This window comes from Leucopleurus acutus (assembly GCF_964270905.1).
Source record: "Leucopleurus acutus genome assembly, chromosome: 3".
Taxonomy (NCBI): Eukaryota; Metazoa; Chordata; class Mammalia; order Artiodactyla; family Delphinidae; genus Leucopleurus; species Leucopleurus acutus.
In genome coordinates this window covers 56840470-56867033 of record NC_139145.1, presented here as the reverse complement: position 1 = coordinate 56867033, position 26564 = coordinate 56840470, and the positions used below count along the sequence as shown (strand labels likewise).

Sequence of the window (26564 nt, the reverse complement as noted above, 5' to 3'; positions counted from 1 at the left end):
AAAGCATCTGAGGGAACAGCCACATGCAAAAGCTCAGAAGTGGGGCAGGTTTGGCCCATTTGAGGTGCATTCGGGTGACCGTTTAGTTGAGGGCAGGACCTGGGGGGGTGAGCGCGGTGAGATGAAGTTGAAAAGCAGCCAGTGGCCAGGAGGTACAAGCGACCTGATCCCCGTCCAGAACAGGTAGGGCTACACAGAATCAGGCTTGGGTGGTTTTCATGCCACCAAAAGTGGCGGATTTTTTGGGGGGAGGGTTAACCTAGACTCAGTGTTGACCTCCTTTAAATATATCTACTTAAATATAACTTGACTGAATGAGCATTTACAAGAAGATGTCACCTGAAGCTTGAAATTTGGACCCTACTCTGCCACCAGTTCCGCTCTGCCATCAGTGTGGTTGCTTACATTTTTAGAGGTCCTCATTTTTATTTTTAAAGAATCTATCTTACTCATGCACAGGAAGAATGCTGTGTTTTGAACTGATGACTGGATTTTGATTTGGCATGCTGTCGGGTCAGGTGTAAGGAAGAGGTGACACGTGCACCATTGTGCTTACTGGGATCTTATACTGAAGCATGCGGAGGCCTTTTGTGCCAGCACTGCTGTGGTTCTTTACTGACCCTGCTTCTCTGTCCCCCTCCCCGACCCCTCTGCTTTTCCTCTCCAGATTGAGAACGCCAGCGAAGTGCTCATCACTCCCTTGGAGAAATTTCGAAAGGAGCAGATTGGGGCTGCCAAGGTGAGAATTTCGCAAGCCTTGTTCTTGGATTTTAGGGCAGGAGGTCTGGAAAACACAACACCTTCTTCAGAAGATCTAAGCCCACCATTTTCAGGGAATCCTGGGCAAATAAGCTTAGAGCCCAGCTCATCTGTTCTTCACAAGTGTCTGAAGTAAGACTGAGGGGTCAACCCCAGAGCTGTCATTCTATTGTTTTGACATCTAATCATGATGTGCTAGTTCATAAATCATCCAAAGGAAGAAACCACGCCTCCTTTGTGTGAGTGGATACCTGTGTGTTTGGACACCATGGAATTGTATGTTTGTGGAGGTCCAGGACTGGAGCCTAGGACGGGGGTTGCAAATAGGCCCCTGGGGGCATGGGGACCCTCTTCTTAGCCCACTTTAGCTGTGTATGAAAAGGAGCCCTCTGTCGTTAGACCTTTACATTTTTTTCAAGAGAAACTGAAAAGTTAAAAGAGTTTTATATGAAATTTCCTGGCTTTCAAAAAATGCTGGCAAATAATTTAAAAATATATATTACACAGTGTGCAAGTCAAAAAGCGGGACTGCTTCAACCCAGAGGTCACCATTTGTTATAGCTGACCTGGAGGGACTATAGCTAAAAGTTGGCTGACTGTTACTGAAAGACTGAGAAGGGAATTTTATTCATTTTTTAAAGGTGGATTCTCTGGGGTCCCCTGCCCTGTGATAAATCACTAGACAACCCTAGCGAGATTGACCTTCAGTAGAGTGTTAGAGACCACCTGCGGGCAAGATGTTTTCATTGGAATCAATGAAAGCAAAAGGATTTTCAAGATTTTCTTCCTGTTTTTTTTTTTTTTCCTGGAGCTGTGAGTCATTCGGCCGCAGTCCCTTGTGCCACCTGCAGGGGGTTTTCGGCAACATCACCCTCTTACTTGTGGAGAAGGTGTGGATTTTACTCAGTTGTGAAATGGTCTTGAGAGATGCCTGCCTGTAGGTGGGAAAAACATAGCTGAAGTGTAACGAAGTGTGCTCTCCCCTCAGCCCCCAACTAAGTGCATGTGCTTTTTATAAATGAATATGATTAGGACGTGACAGAGATGTTCGGTTCAGTCGGGGTTATTCAGAGGGAGGAATGGCCCTAGTTTGAAGGAGGGACCGTGGCCAAGATTCTTCTTCCACTGTTACAGCACCTCCCTACCAATTTTACAGTTTTCATTTGTGAAGATATTGGGGCTCCTTGGTCTTCTATCCGAGGTTAAGGAATGTATAGTTTAAAGGAAGTCTTATTCCACTAAGATTTTGTCTGAGACTTGGAAACAAGCCCAGGGGTGGATGGGAAAATGCCGAGTGCCCCTCCCTGAGTTCTCAGACCCAAGGAGCACCGTCTCTTTCGTGGCCTTGGGGCCTGTGCTTTCCCCTCCCGCAAACACACAGTGGCTCATTCACTGAGTTATCTTTCCAGAAGTCACTTCTCCAGTAGGTGTCTCCTACGCCTCTCACTCCAGCCTCTTCCCTGGGCGGCGTGGGGGTTACCATAGTTACCACGGAGGAAGAGCAGAAGGCTCAGTGGGTTCCTTTGGGGTTAGTATCAGTGATCCGAGTGACAGGAGCAGGTACTTTGCTGGGGGCTATAGATGGTGAGAAACACAAGAATTAAAAAATTTATATGAAATAGTCACTCACCAAAACATGTTTCCCCTCACACACATTCTCTTCTCTCATTCCTGTTGAAGAATGAGGTGATGACGTTGGGGATGATTTCTCATCCCTCCCCCTTCGTTATTTTATTTTATTTTTTTCAGTCTACCTGTTCCTCTTCCCCACCCCCCATCCCCGTACATGTATATCACAGTATTATGTGTGTTTAAGAGAACACAGAGAAACAACCCCTCTACTAGGCCATCTAGGGAGCAGACTCAGGAATACCTCAAAGACCTTACTTCTGGGGCTTCCCTGGTGGCGCAGTGGTTGAGAGTCTGCCTGCTGACGCAGGGGACACGGGTTCGTGCCCCGGTCTGGGAAGATCCCACATGCCGCGGAGCGGCTGGGCCCGTGAGCCGTGGCCACTGAGCCTGTGCGTCTGGAGCCTGTGCTCCGCAACGGGAGAGGCCATAACAGTGAGAGGCCCGCGTACCGCAAAAAAAAAAAAAAAAAAAAAAGACCTTACTTCTGAAGTCTGCCTGTGTGATGCTAAAATTACCCTTCTTCCTCCTCCCAGGTCTGGTGCACTTCGGTTGCTATAACAACCTGTTGCTACTTGCAGGAAGCAGAAGTTAGAGTTCTGGGGGTGAAGGCTGCACGTGAGGAGGATTCTTGTGCTATCGTGGCTGCTCTGGGGTAGGGCGGACCCTGGGGCTTGGCATAGCTGTGGCCCTGCTTTTAGATTTCTGAGTTTGGGGGAGTTTATTTTCCCTGCAGCCGAAGCTGGGCTCTCCAGTGAAAGTAGAATAGACATCAGAGAGAGTGGCTAAGAGTGGGACCGCTTGAGTCCAAATCCTACTTGTGCCTCTTGCATGTAAACGTGGAGAGGTTGCTGACCTTCTCCACAAGTTTCCTGAGCTGAGAAATGGGGATACTGAGAGTGCTTACCTTACAGAGTTATTATGAGGAAGAAATGAGTGAACTCCTATAAAGTGCCGCTCAGAACACTGTCATAAAATCATTTGACGTTAACTATTCTATTCGATACACACAGTTCATTCATAAAAAACAGGGGAGAGCCTGCTGTGTACCCGGCACCGTGCTCCACACTGCTGTTCGGTGCAGGTAAATGCAGATGTGGTCACCGTGCTCATGGTGTGCAGGGAGAAAGGCACTGGACAGAATGATATGAATAAGCGTGTGACTGCAAGTTGTGGTGGGTGCTGTGACAGGTCGCCTTCATGGACGTGGAACTTGGAAAGCAAGTGGTGTCCTAATAAGGAGGTGGTGGGGTTAGATGATGGACCACATCATTGCCGCCGCCACCAGCATCATCAGCACTGAATTCTATCGAGCACTTTCCATGTGCCAAGCACTCTACCAAGCACTGGATATGGTTTATCTCATTTAGTCCTGACAGTCCTATGATGGGATGAGTGTTCTTATGCTTTTTTTTGTTAGACAGTCTCTGAGCTGAAAGGGGAGACTTGAGCCATTATTTCGTCTAGTCATCCTTAGTTTATAGATGAGGGAACTGAGTCCCAGAGGGGTGTAGTGGTTTGTACGGAGTTGGGAATAATTTCCAGGATCCTAACTCTGTCCTGGATCCATTTCACCACCCACCGTGGACTCCCTGGAAGGGGAACACCATCTCCGTACCTGAGTGACTGAGTCTTACCACCCTCCTGTCTTCTAAGAACATGATCTCAATCCTAGAGGAGTTATTCCCCCAAAGGTCGAGTTGCCAGAAAGTCCCAGAATGCCAGTGACTCATGTTGCTGAGCCCTTTCTCACCTCTGGCCCGCTGGCGCAGGGTTCTCTTTTGGGGGTTGTCGACGAGGCTGGTGGAGTGCCTGTGCGAGCATCAGTCAGAGTTGGAACCCCAGCTCAAAGTCGCTGACTTCTGTGAAGGAAAAGCATTGCTTGAGTCAAGTGTCTTGCCTGTACCTCTCCTCGTTTGAAGGAGTAATGTCTCCTCCAGCTTTGTCTTCACATGTTTCTGCGTGTTTGTTTGTGTATGTAAAACTTTCAAGCAAAATTCAGATTTGTAGAAATGGATACACGCCAGCTCAAATGGGTATATGATGATTCTGCCCACTCTGTGAGGCTTAGAGCCTTGCCGTTGACCAGATAAGTGGTGTTCTGCTGTCACGGGTGCTGTTCAGAGCTTCCGGTGACGGCTTCTTGGTAATGCCTCCACGCGTAGGCCCAGTGTGTTCTGCCCAGAGCATCTGCACTTACCAGTCTGGAAGGCTCCACTCTGCCCCTTACGAGGTGGGCAGGTCTTGGATCATACCTCCCCTCCCCAGTGAGGCCTCTCTGGAGCACTTCTCTGCAGGAATCTCTGGGACTGCACCCTGTTGGTTTCCTTCGTGGCACCTGTGGCGGTCTGGAATCAGGCTGTTTGTTTACTGGTTAATTGTGTTTCTCCTTCTGCTGGAACAGCCCCACCACGAGGGTGGGGCCGTTTCTGCCTTGTATTGTATTATATTTCCAGTGCCTGAAGGATCCTAACACAGAGTGCTTGCTTGTTATATCGTCATTAAATGAAGAGATGTATCTGAGCTTCCTTATCTGGCCACAAATTTTTTTCTCCTCTTGTAAGCCTTGGAGTTGCAGAAAAACATCTGCTGTGGGCTCCACGTGAGTCAAAAGCCGGAATGATGCAGCCAGTTAGTACATTTGATCCTGTTTACCGGGCCATGGTAGACCTTCTTTCAGTCCCCTTGTCCGCCATCCCCACTGAAATGTGGAGGGAAGAGAGACCGCCTGTGACAGTGTTTCCAGGTGTGGCTGAGAATGTGGACTTGGAGGCAGCTTGTCCTGGGCTCGGACTCCAGCTCCGTCACTCTCTGTGACTTTTTACACAAGTTAACTTCCCGCATCTAAGTTTTCTTATCTGTAAAATAAGGAATAGAAATAGAACTTCAGTGACTTTGGGGGAGCAGGGATTATTCTGTATAATATGATATATATATATATAAAACTTTGAAAGCAATAATATAGGATAATAAACATTTCCCAAATGGAGGAAAAAAAATCACCCATTATCCCATTTTCTTAACTCAAGTATTTTCACTGAAGTATCTTCCCATCTAATGTTTGTCTGTAGGTAGACACATTTCCTGTCGGATACACCGAGTTTGTATCATGCTAGCCTTCCTAGTTATGTTTATTGCATGCCCCATACTTTAATTATCCCAAATTCTATTCTTGGGCAGCAATGTTGCTGTTCCTTTTAATTTTTTTGCTATTATAAATGATGCCACAGTGAACATATTTGGGAAGATAATGTCTTCTTTGTTTTGAATTATTCCTCAGCTTAAAGACCCATATGTGATATTATTGCATCAAGGAATATTTAGGTCTACAAATTAAGACATACTTTGTGAACACAGTTAAAGCTGGATCTGCTCTTAGTCTAGACTTGTCCCATTTAAGGTGTAAGTGGATCCTCCTGTTTGGGGATTAGCTTCACAGGTAACTTCCCTTCTTCCTTTGGCTTTGAACATACTTGTGAGTTAGAAACTAGAGATTTCTCTTTTACAACTGAAATTTCTAGAAGGTGGAACCCTGGCTCTGCCACTCTGAAATACTGGTATTTACCTCATTTCTGGCATAGTAGTGGCGCCTCTGTGATAGACCCTCAAAACGGTTGGGCTGTTGTGGATGGGTGGTTGCTTGCTTTCATGGCATTATTGGAAGAGTAGGAGATGGGTGGTGTGCCACTGTTCTGGGTCTGAGGGAATGACGAAGCCATGAAGATGAGCAGGAAGAGTTTGACCCAGGTTGCTTTCATTCCTGCAACATTTTAGTCTTTTTCTCCTTTCCTCTTTTTTTTTTTTTTTTTTTTTGCCAGGAAGCCAAAAAGAAGTATGACAAGGAGACAGAGAAGTATTGTGGCATCTTAGAAAAACACTTGAATTTGTCTTCCAAAAAGAAAGAATCTCAGCTGCAGGAGGTAAGAAACTTTACTGGTGTCTGAATAAACTGTTTAATCTTTCCGTGGTGCTGTTGATACGTTCTGGTTACTCTCTGCTGGAGCCTCATTCTATCCCTCATTCCATGCTTGCTGCCCGCATTGCCTTTGTCCCTTCCTGATGCAGCCACGCTGTACGGCCGTCCCGCCTGTCCACGGCAAGGAACATGCAGCTGGTCCAGATCACCCTAATCACTAGGCTGTGCTTCCTCCTTTCAAACTGAGATCTGTTTTCTGTTTCTCTCACCCTTGACCTTGATTCTGTACTCTCTTACCCTGCCTTTCGACCACCTCCTTACATCACTAATTTGAAACGTTAGCATCTGAAACACTTTGGTCATCCTTCCTTAATGTGAAATGAAAAAAAAATTATTCCAACCGGTGCTTGACATTAGTCTTTTTTTTTTTTTTAAGCAGTATTTTATTGTCTCATGTATTTTGTGCTTAGGTAACTTTGTTTCAAAAAAGTAAATTCTCTGGTCTGCCCTTGTTGTTTTTTGGATTTGCATGGGGTCTTTTTTAAGAGTAGTTGTCTTGGAAAGAAAAGTCAGATTTGTGGCCTTGGAGCTGTGACCATTTTTATTTCGTTCATGGAGATTTGCATGGCGAGGGGGTTTCTGTTTTGGGGAGACAGGGCAGTTTGCTAGTGGAACTCCAAACTTGGCTACATGAATATCATCTTATTTAGCTCTTAACAGTTTGCTTGAACTATCTCAGGTGTGTGCTAAAGCGAGGCTGTGGCTTCCAAGCTAGCCCTCATTCTTCGGTTTCCTTTCTTTTTGAGCAAATTCCTTGCCGGTACTTCTGTTCATATGAAGATGGTAGGGTCAGAGGTTGAAAGATGAGGATTACTCAGGAGATGGTGGAGCCCAGGATTTGTTACACACCCTCAGTTAGGAAGTGTTGTGCTCAGAACTCTTTCTTTGAAATGAGTGTTTGAATCAGTTGTTTGAGTGATGGATACAGACTTATTGACAGGAAGTGTTTATAGTGGGCTTTGCAGATCAGTTCTTGGCCAACCAAGCAGCAGCAATTGTATTTGGGGTGAGCTGTAGGAAGTAAGAAACTGCTGACCTTTCCTTGAAGATTTTTTGCTTGAGTTAGGGAGGAAGTAGCCAAGGCAGGAGGAAGAGATTCTTGAAGTAGCAAAGCTGCTCGGGTAAATCTTGTCAAATGTGATTGAGAAGGTTAAGGAAATGCTGATTTTCATTGGATGATACAGAAAAGGCTATTCCCAGCTCTACGTGGGTCTATGGGCACTAGGAGATACCCAAGGATAGGTGAATTGTCTGTGATAAATACGTAATTCCATCTAGGATCTGTCCTGATCGGTTATCATTCTTCTAACATCATTTGGCGTTTAGGGTTTGGAAATGATAGGGAAAGGCATTTTGGCTGGAGCTCACAGTCACCAGATCTGGCTAACTCTGTAGTTCCTAAGCAGTTAGGTGACCATGCACCACGAGTGCAGTTATTCACAGCTGAGAGGATATGTGATTGTTCTAGCACCTACTGGTACCGGGAGGCCCACAGTACAGTTATCCTACCTGCATGACTTCACCAGAGTGAGGCCACTTCTCCTCTCGGTCTGCTCTCTCCATGCCTGGCTCCTGGTGAGTTGGTCTGGAATGAGTCCCACATTTTCTTTTGGGGCTGTGCCAATATCATCTCCCTGGACTGGCAGAGATACCTGCTTTACAAGGCTTGCTCTGCTATGTAGTTGACTGTGTGACCCGGGACAAGTACTTGGTCTCTCTGAGCTCTAGTTCCTTTGTAAAATACTCATAAAATACCTGTCCTGCCTACTTCATGGATGAGAAGGTAAATTATAGCCGCTACACAAATATAAAGTATTATCCCCGTAACTGGCCTGTTCCTCCCCCTCCCCTGCTCCCAAATTGGATGGCATTCTTCCTGGCTGCCTTAGTCTGTTCAGGCTGCTGTAACAGAATACCCTAGACGGAGTGGCTTATAAACAACAGAAATTTGTTTCTGACAGTTCTGGATCTTGGGAAGCCCAGGAACAAGGCACTGGCATATTTGGTGTCTGGTGAGGCCTGCTTCCCAGTTCGTAGATGGCTGTCTTCTAGCTGTCTCATCACATGGCAGAAAGGGTGAGGGAGCCCCCTTGGCCTCTTTTGTAAGGACTCTATCCTCATGACCTAATCACCTCCCAAGGGCCCCACCCAAATGCGATCACACTGGGGATTAGCTTTCATCATATGAACGTAGTGGTGAGGTGGGCAAACATTCTGTCTGCAGCACTGACTGTCAGTATTTATCTTAGTGGAAACTTTTTCATTATGCTTTTTTGTTACCATCCTTGTCTTTTTTTTACCCATTCACACTTCCTAAATACTTTGAAGGCAAGGAGTGGGCTGCAGGTCTTTCTTGCAAGTCCTGGTCTGTTCTCAAGCATTGCTTTTCATACCTAAGCTGAATTAAATTGAATAAAAAATCTCCTAATAATAACAATAATAATGATAATATTTTTATTAACAACAACAATAGCAGCCAGTGTTTACTGAATGCATATTCATGTACCAGGCGCCATGTTAAGCGCTTTATGTGTAATCTGCTCAAATCCTCATAACCACCCTATGAAGTACAGGTGGATTCCCTCTCTTTTACATAGGAGGAGACTGAGGCTCAGAGATGTTTAAATAGCCTGCCTATAGCTAGTCAGCAAGGATTTGAACCTTGGCTCCTGACTCTGGAGCCGTTTCCCTTAACCCAGTAAGCTCTTCTCTGGCCATCTTGTGGGGAAGGATGTTGCTGGGCTGCCTGCCAGCCATTGTTATTCAATGCGAGTGTCAAGCTAAGGGAATTGGAGAGCGGGAGGGACCTTGGTGATCCTCTGGCTAAACCTCTTAGAATTTCGTATGCAGGACCTGAGTTCCTTGCAGAGGTTACGTGATGTACTCAAGGTCTTCCAGCTATTTAGTGATGATTTTCCTCACATTTATTAAAAGATCAACTTTTAACAATATTATGAATCACCTACTACACATTTAACGGAAGCTACTTCCTTTGATGATCCAGAATTATTCCCTGATTGCAGGCCTGCATGAATACTTGTAAATTCTAGCCCATCCTGGACCTCTGGTGGCTGAAATGACTGGGCAGCGATGTGGAGTGACACTGCCATCTAGTGGAAGACTTTTTAAAAGCCAGTGTTTTCTTCAGTGGCTCAGAAGCTGGCTTCAAAGATAATAAATCATTCCTTGGACAAATTATTTCTTGGACGCTTCTGTGAAAGTCCGTTCGGGAGTTGGGTGTGTTGTGGGGAGTGAAATGAATGATCGGAACCTACAGTCTAGGAGAATTTTTCTTTTCCAAGAAGCACGGAATGGTTGGTGGGTCTTGGACAAGCTGGTAGATTGACAGCTTCTTAAGTAACAGGGCAGAGGAACTGCCTGCCCAGGGGTTGGAATCTGGCTTCTGATTCCATCACAAGAGGAGCTAAGGATGTGGTAAATTCTATGGCGCATATGAGAGGGGCATTGGCAGGAGCAACCTACCATTCCATTTGGGATTTCATCTTCCTTTTCCTCTGGAAATGCATTGTTACGCTTTTTTTCTCAGTGCTGGGCCACACAGAGATCAATTCATTTATTCCTCAAGCATCAGTTGAATGTTTGCTGTGGGCCAGGCCCTGTTCGGGATCTGGAATGGAAAAGTGAGGCAAGGCCTTTGCTGTTATCGACTTTATATTCTAGTAGGCAATACATGAAAAGAGAGAGAAATAAGTAAGAATTTCATGTAGTGATAAGGAAATAAATTGGGAGATAGGATAGAGACTCCCTGGGGTAACATACCTAAAATAACGTCATTGTAGGCTTCTCTAAAGAGGTGACATTTGGATGGAGACCAGAATGAAGAGAAAGAGCAAGCTGGGTGAAAAGCTAGGACAATGTTCTTTAAGTTATGGGTGTGTCATAAGAGCTGAGTTACTGGGTCATGACATAGAATAGGCTAGACTAGAGTGAAAAATATGAAAGTATGTTGCACCTAATTATAAATGTTTGTTTATTGGGTCATAATGTAAAAGGTATTTCTTACTGTGCATTAAAGTTTTAAAAAATTGAATATTTATCTAGGGGAAGAGGTTTTCAGGCAGAAGGAAGAGCAAGTGCAAAGATTGCCTGGCAAGAAAGAGTTCGGAGTGTCGGAGGGTAGCTAGGAGCCCCAGCTGGAGCTCAGTGGGAGAGGGGTAGGGAAGGAGGGCTGGGCCGGTTCCTCAGGGTCTTCAGACCATGGGAGAGGCCAGGGGGAGGTGTTGAAGGAGCTGTGAGAACAGCTGATGGAGATTTTAGGAAAGCTATTCTGGCTGCTGGGTGGAGGCTGGATTGCGGGAGCAGAGAAAGAAAGCAGGGAGGCCAGTGAGGCGAGGGTTGGAACCGCCCAGAGAAGATGTGGCTGGCTTAGGGTAGGAGCAGGGATTACAGCCCATCTGCTCCAATGTCCCTGGTGATAACCCCCAGTGTGCACAGAACACTTCCTGGTTTTCAAATGTCCACATCCTTTAGCTCATTTTCTCTTTGAAACAGCTCTACTCAGAGCAAGGGCAGATCATAACATCTCCAGCCTTCAGGTGTGGGGAAGAGACCCGGAGAGGATAAGTGACTGGAGCGGGTCCCACCGGCTAGAAAATGATAGAACTGCAACTCCCACCCAGATTGTTGCTCTCCTGGCTCTCTCACTGACGCTGGGCTCTGCTCTTCTTCTCAGAGGACTTTGCTCCTGGCTCCTCCAGCCCTGCCTAACTTGCAGCTTTTCTGAATGACTTTTATTTCTCTTGTGTCTCACTTGGCAAGCCCAAGCAGAGAGGATGTATCGGGGGTGTGGGGGAGGTCAGGGAAATAGATGCGTCCCTAGGTGTAAGTGTGTTGGATTTGCACTATGAGAAATGAAGGACTACAGGGACTTAACGGGCCTTAGCCGGCAGGAGCCCAGGTGGAAGGTGTGTCAGGCACTGGTCCACCGGCTACACCTGGCAGGGGGCGTGGTGCAAGCACTTTCAGAAACTGCGGTCTCCGAATAAAGGTCTGTCAGTGCTCAGACATCAGCTCTCCTGCTTGGAGGCTTAGGTGATGCCCCCAGGCTTAGCCCTTCATTTTGGTTTTGTGCAGCTGTTACTTAGGGGACTGCCTTCTGCATATTAATATGGAAGTTGCCCCGCGAGAAAGTTGCTAGCAGACTTGAATGGAGTCTTTTGGGTTGTTTCATGGTGCCTTGTGCTTTTCCAGAGTTTGTCATTTTCTTTTTATTTACATGATTATTTAATTATCTCTTTTCCTCCTCGTGCTGTGAACTCCATGAATGAATGAATGAATGATTGGCCAGCTCCTTAAGATGTCAGGTTAGCAATACCATATTTGGTATAATGAAGTAAAAGGTCTGTCCCAGTGTTGTTCTGCAGGAATCTTGACAAAGGAACACTGAAAGAAATACTCCTTTGGGGGCTTTGTCTTTGTAAAGTATGTTATCGAATGACATACTTCATTTCTAAAGAAAAGAGTGGAAAGGGTAAGAGCTTTATAGTGAGAGTTAAGGTACTTCCCAGCACAGCATCTTGCTACTCCACACATGCTCATTTTCTCCCCTGGGTTCTGGATCCCAGATCAGTGGCATAACTGTAGCCAGGTGTGGACCTTTACAGCCCACACACCTGTACAGAGAGGGAGGTGAGGTTCCGAGGCAGCAATGTAATTACTCTGCTTGGGGTAAACTAATAGTTCATCCTCGTCCGAAGAAAGTATGTGCGACCGTGTGAAAATGTTCTTTTCTGAGGTCCTCTGCCCCCTGTCAGGTTGTTTTGTTCATTTAGAAGGATGGGAGGAGGATGGCCCTGTATGTTTTCTTTTTCTCTTTAAAAATCTGTCTTGTATGGAACTTAGGTCGGCCTAGGGTGTGGGGAGGCGGTAGAGTCTAGTGGTTTAGGAATGTGCAGGGGTCTTGGAGGCAGATCAGCCAGGACAGAAATCCCAGCTCTGCCTCGTACCAACTAGGTCAGGTTCCTTAACGTTAGCAGATTTCATTTACTTCCTGTAAATTACGGGTAAGGATATCTTCTTTTTAGGAACGTAATGAGGGTTAAATAACTGAAAGTATAATGAGGATTGAATAAGGTAATGATGTACAGCTTTTTTTTTTTCTTTTTTTGCGGTACGCAGGCCTCTCACTGCTGTGGCCTCTCGCATTTGCGGAGCACAGGCTCCGGACGCGCAGGCCCAGCGGCCATGGCCCACAGGCCCAGCCGCTCCGCGGCACGTGGGACCCTCCCGGACCGGGGCACGAACCTGTGTCCCCTGTATCGGCAGGCGGACTCTCAACCACTGCGCCACCAGGGAAGCCCTGATGTACAGCTTTATGGGCATGGTTCCTGGCACAAAATTAGCGCTCGGGTAACCATGATCATTGTTCTTATTTCTGCTTCATGCTACTGCATTTGTTTTTAAAAACCATCTCCAGAGATTTTTTTTGCCTGCTTGCTGAATCCTCTCCTCAGATAGTGACCTGATTTTTCTCTGAAATTCCATCTTGTTTGTAGGCAGACAGCCAAGTGGACCTGGTCCGGCAGCATTTCTATGAAGTATCCCTGGAGTACGTCTTCAAGGTGCAAGAAGTCCAAGAGAGAAAGATGTTTGAGTTCGTGGAGCCTGTAAGTAGATGCTCAAGGTTTCACTGTGTACCCAGACTTTCATCCCCCACCCCTCATTCCAACTACCTAGATGACGAAATGCTCTAAGTTGTTAATGAAGAGATTGACCAGCCCTGATGCTGTGCCTTCTGCTAGTAACAGTGCTTGGTCAACTGGCTACCCTGGGTTCTTCCCAGTACAACCACAGACATGGGTGTAGAGCATTCAGCAATGGTTCCATCCTCTAGCTACCTTGCGTTGTGCTGGTTGGTTTCCAAGTCAGAGTAGGGGAGGGGAGGAGTTTTCATCTTGCCAAACAGTAGTGATGACACCTTAACTTTCCTCCTTCCTTCCCTGCTTCTTCTCTCCTTCAAGTAACGCAAGTGTAGCAGTAACCCAAGGAAACCATTCTCTTTTTGCCTCCTAAGTTCAAAGCCCCTCCTTATCCCAGGCATGTATTAAAAGATGCGATATAAAGCAATTTCTCACTCTAAGTTTGTTATAACCAAGCAGCATGGAGATCGTTCAGAGTGAATCGTGATGGGATTTGGACTTGGACAGAATGTTCCATTGGGCATGAAGGGTTGCAATGTGGGGACACGTCTGGCTGTAGCTTAGGCCACCCCAGTGTGGTTGTGGTTTTGTGCAGATGTGGTATTGCTCTACCCCTCTGTGGCACTAGTGTTCAGAATCCATGGAAACACCAAATAAGCATGTGGGCCTCAATTTAAAACTCTTGCAGATCTTGAATTTTTCAGCTGAATGCAACCTCTGATCTAGACCCAAGCCTGGGGTCTCTATACAAATGAGATTACCTACCTAGATTTAAGAAAGTGATTTTCGGGGCTTCCCTGGTGGCGCAGTGGTTGAGAGTCTGCCTGCCGATGCAGGGGACACGGGTTCGTGCCCTGGTCCGGGAGGATCCCACATGCCGCAGAGCGGTTGGTCCCGTGAGCCACAGCCGCTGAGCCTGCGCGTCCAGAGCCTGCGCGTCCAGAGCCTGTGCTCCGCAACGGGAGAGGCCACAACAGTGAGAGGCCCGCATACCGCAAAAAAAAAAAAAAAAAAGTGATTTTTCTTAAGCAAATAACAAAACTATAAGAAATTGAAAGAAAGTGACTGCTCTTTTTGGTCAAGAATGTTCTGTGCCCTGTTTCTAATTTATAAACTTTGGGGATGCTTTTTAGGCACGTAGACTTACTGGTAGTTTCAGGACTCCATTTGGCCTTGGAATTTGTTGCGTCCATCTTTTACTTTGCTGGAGCTATTTTGATCTTGGGAGTCTACTCCCAGCCATGTCATCTGGCAGATTCTTCAAAGCTATTAATTACCTCAGTCTTATCTGAATAAGGGAAACTTTAGAGCCAGCTTCCTTTCCAGCAATGATCTCTGCCAAGATCTCAGGTCAAAATCCACATCTTTCTGCAGGGTCTGTGAGATGGGGAAAGCCATCTGTCAGAGAAAGCAAGCTTGTTGATTTCCCTGCTTGGGGCCCAGAGGTGTTAAAACTAGCCATTCAGTCACAGGTTGACTAAAAGAAAGTCTCATCTCTCTTGTGGCTGGAGCAGGAATTCAAATGCTGTCATGAAGAATTAGCCTTTGGCCTTTTCACTTGCTTTTACTAGAACTTCTAGAGGAAAAAAAAACCAATGTGATTCTCATAATCTTTATGTATACTTTGTTCAATATTATTCTATAAATAACTGATTTTGATGAGTTGCATTTTAATTGACGCATCCTATTTTTGAGTTGTTTTTTTGTGTGTCCATTTTGATGTCTCCATAGAGTGAATCAGATATCATATCTGTTAGCTTTTGCTGACTAACAGATAACCATAAAACCTTATACAACAACAGACGTTTATTTCTTAACACATCTGTGGGGTTCATCTAGTCTAGGCTGGGCTCAGCTGGTTGACTCTGCTCATCTAGGTGGGCTTTCCTCTCCTCCTCCCCCACCATATCCTCCTCCTACCTTTCTTCCTCCTCTTTTTTTTTTTTTTTTTTTAAAGAAATCTATAAGATTTATCCTTCTGTTTCCTGGCATGCTACTGTAGTATATCAGTGTCTTAGGTCTTTTGAGAGGCAGTGTAGCATCATCGTCAAGGGCTCTAGAACCAGACTGCCTGCATTTAAATCCCAGCTCAGCCATTTTCCAGCTACGCATTCTGGGGGAAGTTATTTTTTGAGCCTTAGTTTTCCCCTCTGTGAAATAGGTATGATAATACCACTTTTATAAAGATGTTGGGAGGATTACCTGAGTTTATCCAGGTAAGATGCTTAGAATAGAGCTAACCTAAGTAACACCCAGTTATTATATAATTGCTTATTAGGACCCAGTTAGCGATTATTTTTTATTCTGAAGTAGAGGAATATATCAATTTTGGCCACCCAGGGCCTCCTCAAGTGAGCAGATGAGTCAAGTGCCAGTATTAACAGGGCCTACTTGGTTTAATCTAGTCTTGGTAAATGTAAAAGCATTTATTTTCTGAATAGCATAGAAAATGCTGATGACCCAGCTGCTCTGTCTGAGGAGCTCACAGTCTCCTTGGGGAATCAGTGTCTATGGTAAAGAGCTAGCCAAGGTAGCAGGCAGTTCAGTGCCAGCATGCATAGGATGGATGTACCAGAGGGATTTAAAAAGTAGAGAACCATTGTGGTTTGCAGATGTTTTTGAAGTCATAAAGTGAGGCACCTGGAGAGCTAATGAAAAAAAGGTCTGGTCTCATGTTAGAGTGAAGAGAAAGTGGTAGGAGCTTGTCCTGAGTTAAGTTAAATGAGTTGGCGGAGAGGTTGGATGTAGATGTGTGACCTTCACTTTTCTATAGAAGTTCTTGTTTCTGAGCACACCAGTTGATAGGCAGGTGAGTGGCTGGAGATGTGGGTAGGGAGAAGAGAGTCACACAATGAAAGAGCTACTGGCCAGATCACTGGTTCTCAAAGTCATAGAAATACAAATTCTCAGGCTCTACCCCACACCTGAAATTTGTGGGTAGGGCCCAGTCGTATATTTTTTTGTAAGCCTTCCAGGCGATTCTGTTGCACATTAAAGTTTAAGCCACTGGCCTAGATTGTACAAAAGAAGAACGTGAAATAACGGTCGATGATATCAGCTGAAACTCTGTCATGTTCTGTGTAATAAGTGCTTTACCACATTATATCATTCAATCCTTGTATCATCTCTGAGGGTAGGTACTGTTTTTGTTTTCAGATAAAGAAATGGAAGCACATTTATTTACTTCTGCAAGGTCACACCTAGTAAATAGCAGAGCTGTAGTGGTCTGACTCTTAATCTCTATGAAACAGCATTTGACTACTTAAGGGCGGAAAGGAAACAAGCAAAAAAATCGATTGAACTAAATTGTTGGGGTGCCTGGTGTGCATATTCATGTGTTGAGTTGGTTGCAGTCAAGGGAATCTTCCAGCCATTCAAGGAACCTCCATGTACATCGACTATGTTCATTTGTTTCTTAGAAAGTAACTTCAAGTGCCGGAAGTTATTGACCTTCAAAAAAAGAAACAAAATTTTAGTATGCTTAGGAAGAAAAATCAGACTCTGGGATCTAAACCGTATATTTTTGTGTGCCCTGGAAACCTTAATTTTCTTGTTGAGGTACTAAATGTTCTGGAGATTGGGATCGTAGATAATGACACGACTGGCTTCATGAAGGTGAAGCCATATTCCGTCTGTTGCCTGAGTTTTCCTAATTGAAGGTTACCTACTACGGCAGAGAGCTCACTCTCTACGTTCGTCACGCTCCACAGCCTCTGAATTTCGCCTCCAGAGTATTTCTTGGTGCTGTGCCTTCCTGTCCTTTCTCACGGCTTCCGCCCCATTGCAGCTTGTCATTCTTTCGCTTTGGTCAGTGGCATCCTGTCCTGACCCTGTCAGCACAGTGCCTTTTCTGACACATCGGTCTGATTCTGTCCTTCTGGCTGAGCAGCCCCTGCCAGCACGCCTGTGCTAATTAAGCCCATTACATAGATGATCTCAATCTCTACCGTAATCCACTGCAGTAACAGGTTAAAGACAAGTTGAAGGGAGTTACCTGGCTTACCCAGCCCAGCTTTTCATCCCTTTACTGGCTGCCCTTCTCTTCGTCAGTGTGAATGAATGGTTCTTGGTAGCTGTATTCTTCTGCTAGGGATGCTGTCACAAAGCACCACAAACTGGGTGCCTCAGACAACAGAAATGTATTGTCTCATAGTTCTAGAGGCTAAAGGTCTGAGATCAAGGTCAGCATGGCCCTGCTGCCCCTGAAACCTGTAAGGAAAAACCCTTCCTTTCCTCTTCCTAGCTTCTGGTGGTTTCCTGGCAGTATCTGCCATTCCTTGTTTTATAGATGCCTCACTTCAGTTCCTCATTTTCACAGGACTATCTTCTCTCTGTGTTTGTTACTGTGTCCAAATTTCCCCCCTGTCTAAGGACATCAGTCATTTTTGATTAGGGCCTAATGGATTCATTTTAACTTGATTATCTCTGTACAGACCCTATTTCCACATAAAATCACATTCTGAAATACCAGGGTTTAGGACTTTGTATCTTTTGGGTTTGGGGGAAAAAATTCAACCCAAAACAGTAGCTCTATTCTATAAATGGAAAAAAACTTAAATTTATCACATAGTCCAGAAGGTTGTAACCATCACTAATAACGCAGTTACATTTTTGTTTATTATTTTTTAAAAAATCTGTGTTATCAGCTAGGAAATAGGAATAAATTTTCTTACAGTTATTCTCAGAGGAAAACAAGGAAGGGGCAGAAGGCAGAGGAGGGTTGGGAGGGTCTTCCTCTGGCATTTGCTTTGTCATGCTGTGATTGCATGCCTGGCTGTCCAGGGAGGAGCCTGGGTGGACATGCTGGCTTCTCTTACCTGATAACCAGGTGAGGCTACAGCAGGCGCTTCCTCTGTGTGTGTGAGTGGAACCATTTCTTTGAGGCAGACAGATCCTTGCATCTCGGGGGTCCTTCTGTGGGCCGTGCCCAGCTCCCTGAGCAGTGGACTTTCATTTCCCTTGGGGTCATAGGTTCAAAGATTCATACAGTGTGTGGGAGGTAGGGGAGGGGACGAAAGATGCTGTGAGGGGAGAAGGAAGGAAGTGGCCCAAAGATAACAATACCTAAGGCATCATTTCCTGTAGAAAAAATGGACAATCAGCCATGATACCAGAGGAAGTGAAAACCAAAATAAACATTGGCAGCTCTCTGCCTTTGGAGTGCTTGTGTGTATACCCAGGTGGCATCTTAGCAAGCTGTTTGAGATAGTTAATTACCCTGAGTAAGAGAGGCCCTGTTGACTGTAAGTGCAGCATAAATCAGCGTTAATAGAAGGGATGACTCGAGAATCAGCTGCTTATCTTCTGCATTATTCTCCACTAGAGGGTGACTCAGTGCCCTGGAAAAGCGATGGGGCGCAGCCTTCAAGGACAACAGGGAGGGAAGAGATAAGAGAGGACTGTTGTCCTTGTGAATACTGGCACTAGGTTTGGCATAAGAGCTCCTTCTTCTCCATTACTGGAGCCATTTAGAAGGAAAAGTGTGGGCCACGTTCTCAAAAATGTATTTTACATAGAGGACTTTGCAAAGACTTTGGTCATCTTTGAAGAAAAGAGTTCATTATTAGTCTTTGGTGACTCTCTGTGGCTTACCACCCATTCCTTAATTTAGGTGAAGGGTGTATATATGGTGCCTCTAGATGTTTTTATAGCCAGAGGACCCAGCAGTGCCTGTTCCCTCTCCTCCTGTAAGGATCTAAGGGAACAGATGCTCCAGGGACAATGGCAGCAGGAAGTCAAGGGATCACATTGTTATAAGCTGGGGTTTTGCCTGACTTTCCAGTGCAGAGCTCTTTGATAAAGTGGGCTGGGCATGTGGCTTTGTCTGAAGACAGGTCAGTATATACCTCGGTGCTTACCGTTCCTGCCACAAGCAAAGTGTGAGAGTTTCCTTTACTCTCATTATTAGGGCTGCTGCTCAAAAAAGGAGAGTAGGTGAAACAAAGTGAGATTGTGTTTAATAAGTAAAGGTATGTTCATTTAAGGACTAGAAGATTAAACACAACAATATAAAGTGGTGCAGCTGTGTCTTGGTGTAACACGTATTTGAGGCAGGTCAGAGGGGACAACTCAGACGGTGTGAGTTGGCATTGAGAAGTTCAAGTTAGAATGGGGCTGGTCTCCAAATGTAGTAGAACTGGGCTTGTGATGGAGGTGAGGTTCTGGTTCTTCTGAACCTTGTTCAGGCTTTAACTATAATCCTGTCTTCAGGTTGAGATTTGGGACTGAGACAGGATATGTAGAGCTTGGGAAGGGGCCAGGGAAGCATAACAACAGTGAGGTTTACATATGGGCACTGGGAGGAGAGACGGCAGGAACGTTTATTTAGCTTGGAGAAGGGAAGGCTGGCAGGGGCTCAGGGTGGGGACATTAATGGTTTTTAAGTATATGAAGGCATGTTGTGAGAATTGTAGTGAACAGATGTTTTCACTCTTCACTAAAGACAAGACTAAACAAGGAATGGGCTTACCTTTTAGGCTGTGACACTTTTAAGTGAGAATTTAGGGAAACCACCTAAATGAAAATGTGGGAACATGAGATTATTTTAATAAAGGAGTCCAGAGTGTTTACTTCTGGAGAGCTTCTGGAAAGTACAGAAACATGCTTGAGCTGAAATCTGATCTGGGTGATTTTCTTTGATTTGACTTTGCCTGTTAGACTGCAGACTCAGGACACACCAGCTTCCTTTTCTCCCTTCCTTGTTGGTTATCAACATAACCACACCCTTCTGCGTGATAACCTGATATTATGAATATACTAGAAGGAGACTGAGTGAGTGGGAGCCCTGGTCTTCAGCTTCTGAAGAAGTGATTTTCTTAGGAGGTGATGAGGCTTCACAGGGGAAGAGCTTGGATGTTGGTGCCAGGAGGCCTGGTTTCAAATCCTGGCTGCCACTTCCTGTGTGTTTTGGGGCAAGTTAGTTAACCTCTTTGAATCTGCTTCCTTACTGATAAGTTGGAGATGATAGCAGTATTCATTTCATAGGTTGTTATGAATATTCAGTGAGACACAGGGCATATGAAGTTACAGTGCCTGGCATGTAAGAAGTGCTCAGTAAACGATAGTCATTATTATTACCTTATTCTAGACTTTCAAACCGGGGCTGGGAACTCAGATACAGCTCCATGGTACCTTTTGAACCTGCCTATGTTAAGTTTGCCCTTCTGCCTTCATTACAGCTACTGGCATTCCTACAAGGACTCTTCACTTTCTATCACCATGGTTATGAACTGGCCAAGGACTTCAACGACTTCAAGACGCAGTTGACTATCAGCATACAGAACGTGAGTAGGCGAGGGGACAGGCTTCCGTTCCCTCGCTAAGGGAAGGAAAAACAAAGTATGGGTCTGGTTGCATACAGATCACTTAAATGGACTGATGTGCAGGTGGGGAGGATGGGTCTTGCTTGGGTTCAAAGGGCAGTGGGGGTCAGGCATTTCTAGGGTGCTGGATGGTCCCAGGTTAGAGCATCATCCTCTCCTCCATTATTTCAAAGCACTATTTTTATGTTCTCGGAAATGCTGCTGCTGCTTATGTTTTAAATCTGTAACGCCAGAATCAGGATTTCCTTTGGCAGTGGAAGTCCCAGCCCCACCCAGCCTAGCCTCCCTCTGTGCATCTAGCCGCCTGGCCCCATAAAACCATAGAGTGTGTGTGTTCAGGGGATGGGGATGGGGTACACATGCTGGCCTTGGGCTCAAAGGATGTGCTGTTGTTCACCTCTCAGTGAGGCTGCCAGGAGATCCAAGTAGGTGCGCCTTACTCCCAATCTCCCTTCCCAGATTGTAAGCAGCAGGACCTTTGCGTGCGCGGAATCCTGCTGAGGACTCTGGTTAGCGGTCACTGGGGCTCAAACCCCCTTCTTCCCTGTGTGATGGGGCCACTTTAATCTGCATGTTGTCTTTGTCTTTGGATGATCCTGTGTCCAAATAAACCCAAGTATGTCTGTGCGGGTTGAACTGCATGCTTTAAGAAGCCTGAGCTTGCCCCCTCATGGTTCTCTGCAGTGCCTCAGAGAACAGGAGTTTGCAGGGTCTTGGATGAGCTGTCACAAAGCATGGCTTCCCTTGGGCCGGGTCCCTCAGAAGGCAGACTCTGAAGTGGAGATTTATACAGAGCAGGTCCCCCGGAGGCAGTGTTGGCAGAAGCACCTGTGACAGAGTGAGGGCAGCAGGCCCTGCCGGAGGAGAAGCTGAGTGGTGAGGACTCAGCCGATGCCCTGGGCCCCCTGGAGCTGGGATGGTCCCTTGACCCTCTCCCCCTTTGGCCCCTGGCTTCGCCTAGTTGCTGGGTGCAGGGTGCCCTGGGGGAGGGGTAACCTTAAGTGAAGCAGCTCCATTTGAGGAGGGAGCCATCAGCAAACAGCTGGAGGAAGAGCATCTCTGTCCTGGAGGGAGGTGGAGGGCGTACCCTGCTGTGGACCATCCGAGTCAGAGTGGCCTGGGATGCTTGTTAGAAATGCGCATGTCTGGGTTGAGAGGCGCTAAACTTATCTTTCAGGGTGAGAACTGGTCATTTGCATTTCCTGCCGGTTCCCCAGGTGATTTTGATGGTCCCTAGAGTTTGAGAGTCATTCTGACATAGGGCTTTAAGGCCAAAGTATATTTCTTAAAAGGGAACATTTTTGCCTGATTCCTAGATGGCTGAATGTTCCTTACCTGGTTTTAGATCTAAGAATTCTGTAGGTTGATGTTCTGAAGTGCTAGAGGTGGGAACAGGGTTTCATTTCTTTGATTTGAATAAAATTCCTTTCATCCTAGACAAGAAATCGCTTTGAAGGCACCAGGTCAGAAGTGGAATCCCTGATGAAGAAGATGAAAGAGAATCCCCTCGAGCACAAGACCATCAGTCCCTACACCATGGAAGGGTACCTCTACGTCCAGGAGAAACGTGAGTGCTGGGTCGGCCAGCGGTGTGGGTGTCCTCTTGCCTTTTTCCCAGGAGCTGGGGGGTGTATCCAGTAGTGCCTGGCCTGGAGTACGTATTTCGATGAAGGAGAGTGATTTTATAGTTAGGTTTCCTAGGGCAGAGATGCTGTCCGCCAGGTCTTGTCTACCTCCCAGTGATGTGTTATGTTTCCTTTGTAACTGGGAATTTCCTTGCAACCTGGAATTCATTGAGGCTCTGCGGTGCCCCTTCTCTCCCTGGTGTCACTCTACTCTTGAGGTTCCTGTACCTTCAGTGTAGCTTTATATACCATACCCTTGGTGTAGAGGCCTTGGAAAGGTCTGGCTGGCTGGACCTTATTGTCATATCCTTCGGTAGACTTAATAGTTGGTGATTTTGTTTTCATTTGAGACTTGTTTCAGCAAGGCCCAAGCAATCATGACTTAGGCCCTTTCTCTCTTCTCCTCAACCCCTGTCATTCCAACACACTTAAATTTTATGAAAAGTAGAAACAAAGGCTCACTTCAAGAGCCAGGAAGAAGAGCCATTGACTTGCCCATAGGACATCAAGGAAAGAAATGCCAGGTGCTGCTAACCCAGAGTTTACAACGATGACTCAGATTCGTGCACTGGGCTGTTGCACTCGCAGACTTAATTCATGCGTGCGGTGCTAGAGATTAAAGAAAGTGCATTGTTTTTCTTTAATGGGTAGCGCTTCTTGTAGTTTCGCACCTGTGCTTTCTGGCTGGACACTGTTGATTTAGGATTAGTTAAATATCTTCACTCCTATCTGCTTCTTAATGGAACAAAACACTCAGTTTCAGTGATTATTCTATTCAGTGATTACTCAAAAATTTCCTTGGACTTAAAATTGTTCCCTGGTGACAGAGGTGTAGTAATGGGGTTGGAGGTTGGATCATCAGTTGTGATGGGAGTTTTATGTCCCTTATTCTTGCAGGTATGAGCCTGTTAAGGCTTGTAAAAAACAGAAGCTACTTTAGTTGTGTGTTATACCTGAATATATGGTCATATCTTCTTTGCCCAATGAGAAGACCATCCCCAAAAGTTTTAAGTCAACTTGAAAATAAAAATTTTTAAGACTATAAAAATACAGTTCAGTGTCCACTTATAATACTTAATTTATTAACATTGGTCACTTACGTGTAAAGTCAGTATAAGCACTCACATGACATCGTACAATTTTATTCAAACACTTCATGTGTTTTTTCAACATTAATGTCTTGATTATCATTAGAACCATATTTTGATTCTCCAACACAGTGGTCCAGAGCATATCATTAGAATACAGCTTTTTTTTTTTTAATTTGGAAGTTTTGGAACATTATTTTGAAGTAGTTTCAAACTTACAGAAAGTTGCAAGAATAGTATAAAGAACGACCATATGACCTTTTCCCAGATTCACGAATTTTTACCATTTTTCCAGTTAGATCATTCTTTCTCTCTCTGTATGGGTGTGTGTGCATATCACAGTCACACACACACACACACACACACACACACACACACACACACACGCACACACACACATTATAATTTTTTCTGAACCATTTGAGAACGGGTTGCATATACCATGCTTCTTGGCTTCAGTGTGTATTTTCTCAAAACGTTCATTTATGTAACCACAGTTACATATCCAGGAAATTTAACATTGATAAGATATTTCATCTAAACAATATTTCATATTCCCATTTTGTCAGTTGTCCCAGTGATGCCCTTATAGAGCATTTTGTTTTCCTCCAGTATAGGAGCTTATACAGCATTTAGTTGTCATATGACAACTTTAGTCTCCTTTACCCTAGAACAGTTCCTCTGATGACATTGACGTTTTTGAGGAATATCGGCCAGTTCTTGTATAGAATTTGTTCATTGTGGGTGTGTCTGATGTTTCCTCATGATTAGATTCAGGTTATGCATCCCTGGTCAAATCCTACATAAGTAATGCTGTGTTTTTCCCGGGTGCCACATCCAGAGCACATCCCGGGTGGCACATCCAGAGCACATCCCGGGTGGCACATCCTCTGCCCTCCGTGGTCTTGTTGATTTTGATCACCCAGTCAAGGTACTTTCTGTTTTCCCCACTGTGCTGTCACTATGTTTCCCTTGTAACTGATAAGCGGTCTGTGGGGCGGACACCTTAAGACCGTGCCCTTCCCTCATCAGACTTTGCCTCCATGGAGTTAGCATCCATTGACAATCCTGGCCTGGGCTGACCTTTACTGTGATGGTCGCAAAATGGTGATTTTGCAGCTCTGCCACTCCCCCCACATTTATTAGTTGCCTTTCGGTGTGCTATAAGGAAGCGTCCTCCCGCTTTCTACCTCCCTCCTTCTCTCCTTTCCTTCCTCCCTCCCTCCCTCCCTTCCTTTCTTTCTTTCTCTCTCTCTCTCTCTCTCTCTCTCTTTCTTTCTTTCATCTGTCTATCCATCCATCTTTCTACTGTCAGTAGGACTTTTGAGTTCCCATTTTGTTCATTAGGCTAAATCCATTACTGTCCTTGTTTATTATGATGCTCAAAGTGTCCAAGATACAGCACTTTTGAAATCTTTGTGTTGTGCTGTCACTGGAATTTATTCCCTAAGCCACAGAAACACAGTTGAATGGTTGGTGTTTTCATTTGTCCTTGATGCTCCAGGGTAGACACTCTGTTGCTTTTTAAGTATACTAAGTGACATCCAACACTTGCAATGGGCATTCATACCGTGAAAAATAATTATTAAGTGTCTGCTAAATCTGTTTTCATTATTGTTTTTTAATCATATCTGTTATGTGATGTCTATAAGCATCCAGAACTCGTATTGATTGAGGTCCTTGCAGGCTAATAATGCCAATCAGGCCTTCTTTCTCTAACAATACTTTGTTGTTTGAAATAAGGTAATTGGCCAGGCACCTGATAAAATCAGATACTGTCAGAATTCATCTGTAGGGCATCTGCCTCTTTCCTGAGGGATAATTTTGAGGGACAAACTCCTTAGATTACATTTGAGCATTTACAGTTACTTCTGTTCCACATGTCTGGTGTCTCTGGGTTTTCCTTGTCTGCTTTTCAGATCTTCTTGAGTTCTGCTAAAGTAAAAATTAGGGGTTTGGAAGTAGGTCAGAACCCCTGTACGTGTGTGCACATGGTCGCAGAACAGCTGTGTGGGAAGCATGAAGCCATCGCACCAGATGGGAACAGTGACAAGCACTTTGAGGAGCTTTTCTGTGTTCCTTCTCAGTCATCTTACTCCTGTCAGGGGAGAGAAAGGAAACTTCAGATGGAGATTGATAATATGGGAAAGTGAATTAATTTCCCCAGGGAACCTCTACTTCCCTTATATTTTAAGACCCATCGGATGCAGCATTTAGTGGCAAACAGTCTTCCTTGGTCCTTGGGGAAAGCCCTGGGTCGGTTCCATTTCCAGCTTGTGGAATCAGATTTCTGCCTGTTCACGTCTAGCTGGTGTGGAGAGTATATCGCCCTTAGAAACAGTTTAAGGATAGGTGAGCATTGTGAGTTACTGGTTGTGTGTTTTTCCAGCATGCAGTGGACGTGTAGAGATGTTTTATGGGGAATATTACCTTGCAGGTCATTTTGGAACTTCCTGGGTGAAGCACTACTGTACATATCAACGGGATTCCAAACAAATCACCATGGTACCATTTGACCAAAAGTCAGGAGGAAAGGGGGTGAGTTCATTTTTAAATTTCATGCTTGATTTGCTTGGTTAACATATGATGAGTATAATGCATGTTTGAAGTTAACACCTCCAATTTTCACTGTAATTTTCTTAATTTTTATACAGTAGTTCCAGGAGGCATGGCACCTGAAAAAGGAAATAAAACAAGATGATTATTTTGAGCACTAAGTTACATTGGCAGCTGCAATTAAGAAAGCTTTTTGTATTTCACATATATACAGTGTTAAGTGTGTATAATGTGTTTAGATGCTAGAAATTCTTGGATGACCTCATCCTGTGAAACTGATTCTTGTCACTCTCACCCAATACCCAGAGGGCTGCCAGTTGGCAGTTTAGATGTCCCAATTATCTGTTGCTGTGTAACAGGTCACCCAAAAATGTAGCGACTTTGAAAACAACACCAGTCATTTTAGCATTTCCTACACTTTCTGTGGGTAAGATCTTTGCGGAGCATTTGGATAGATGGTTTGAGCTAAGGGTTCCTTATGCTGTTTCAATCAGATAGTGACTGGAGCTGGATCATAAGGGTCTGAAGCAGCTCTGGGCTGGTCAGATATAGCTCTCTTCCTTTCTCCTGACCTCCTCTCCCATTCTCTTCCTTCTCTTCCTCTTGCTCTGTATAGTCTCAGGGCCTGTCCTCTGGCCTCTTTACATGGGCTATTTTGGGTTTCCTCACAGCATGGCAGCCTCAGGGTAGCTAAAGGATTCAAGAGTGAATGTTCCAGCAACAAAAGGAGACCCTGCAAAACCTTTTAATGACCGAGGCTTAGAAGTCATATTGCCTTAGGTTGGCCCCATGTGTTGGTTGAAACAGTCATAAAAGCCCACCCAATTTCAGTGTGAGAGGACATAGGCCCTGCCTCTTGATGAATGGAGTATCAAAGTGACATTGCATTGAAGAGCATGTGGGATGGAAGGTATTCTTGTGGCCGTCCTTGGAGGAGATAGTCAGGCTGC

General features: G+C 45.1%; 1 protein-coding gene across 2 annotated transcripts in view; it reads left to right on the top strand.

Annotated features, from left to right (window-relative positions):
- The window catches only part of ARHGAP26 (Rho GTPase activating protein 26), a 479016-nt gene that overhangs the window by 121238 nt on the left and 331214 nt on the right, over window positions 1-26564 (top strand). For both annotated transcript variants that reach the window (XM_082835995.1, XM_082835996.1), the window contains exons 4-9: window positions 668-739; window positions 6207-6308; window positions 12880-12990; window positions 20202-20306; window positions 21783-21912; window positions 25496-25596. In XM_082835995.1, the coding sequence (XP_082692121.1) occupies window positions 668-739; window positions 6207-6308; window positions 12880-12990; window positions 20202-20306; window positions 21783-21912; window positions 25496-25596 (621 nt within the window). The remainder of the gene's footprint in view (window positions 1-667; window positions 740-6206; window positions 6309-12879; window positions 12991-20201; window positions 20307-21782; window positions 21913-25495; window positions 25597-26564) is intronic.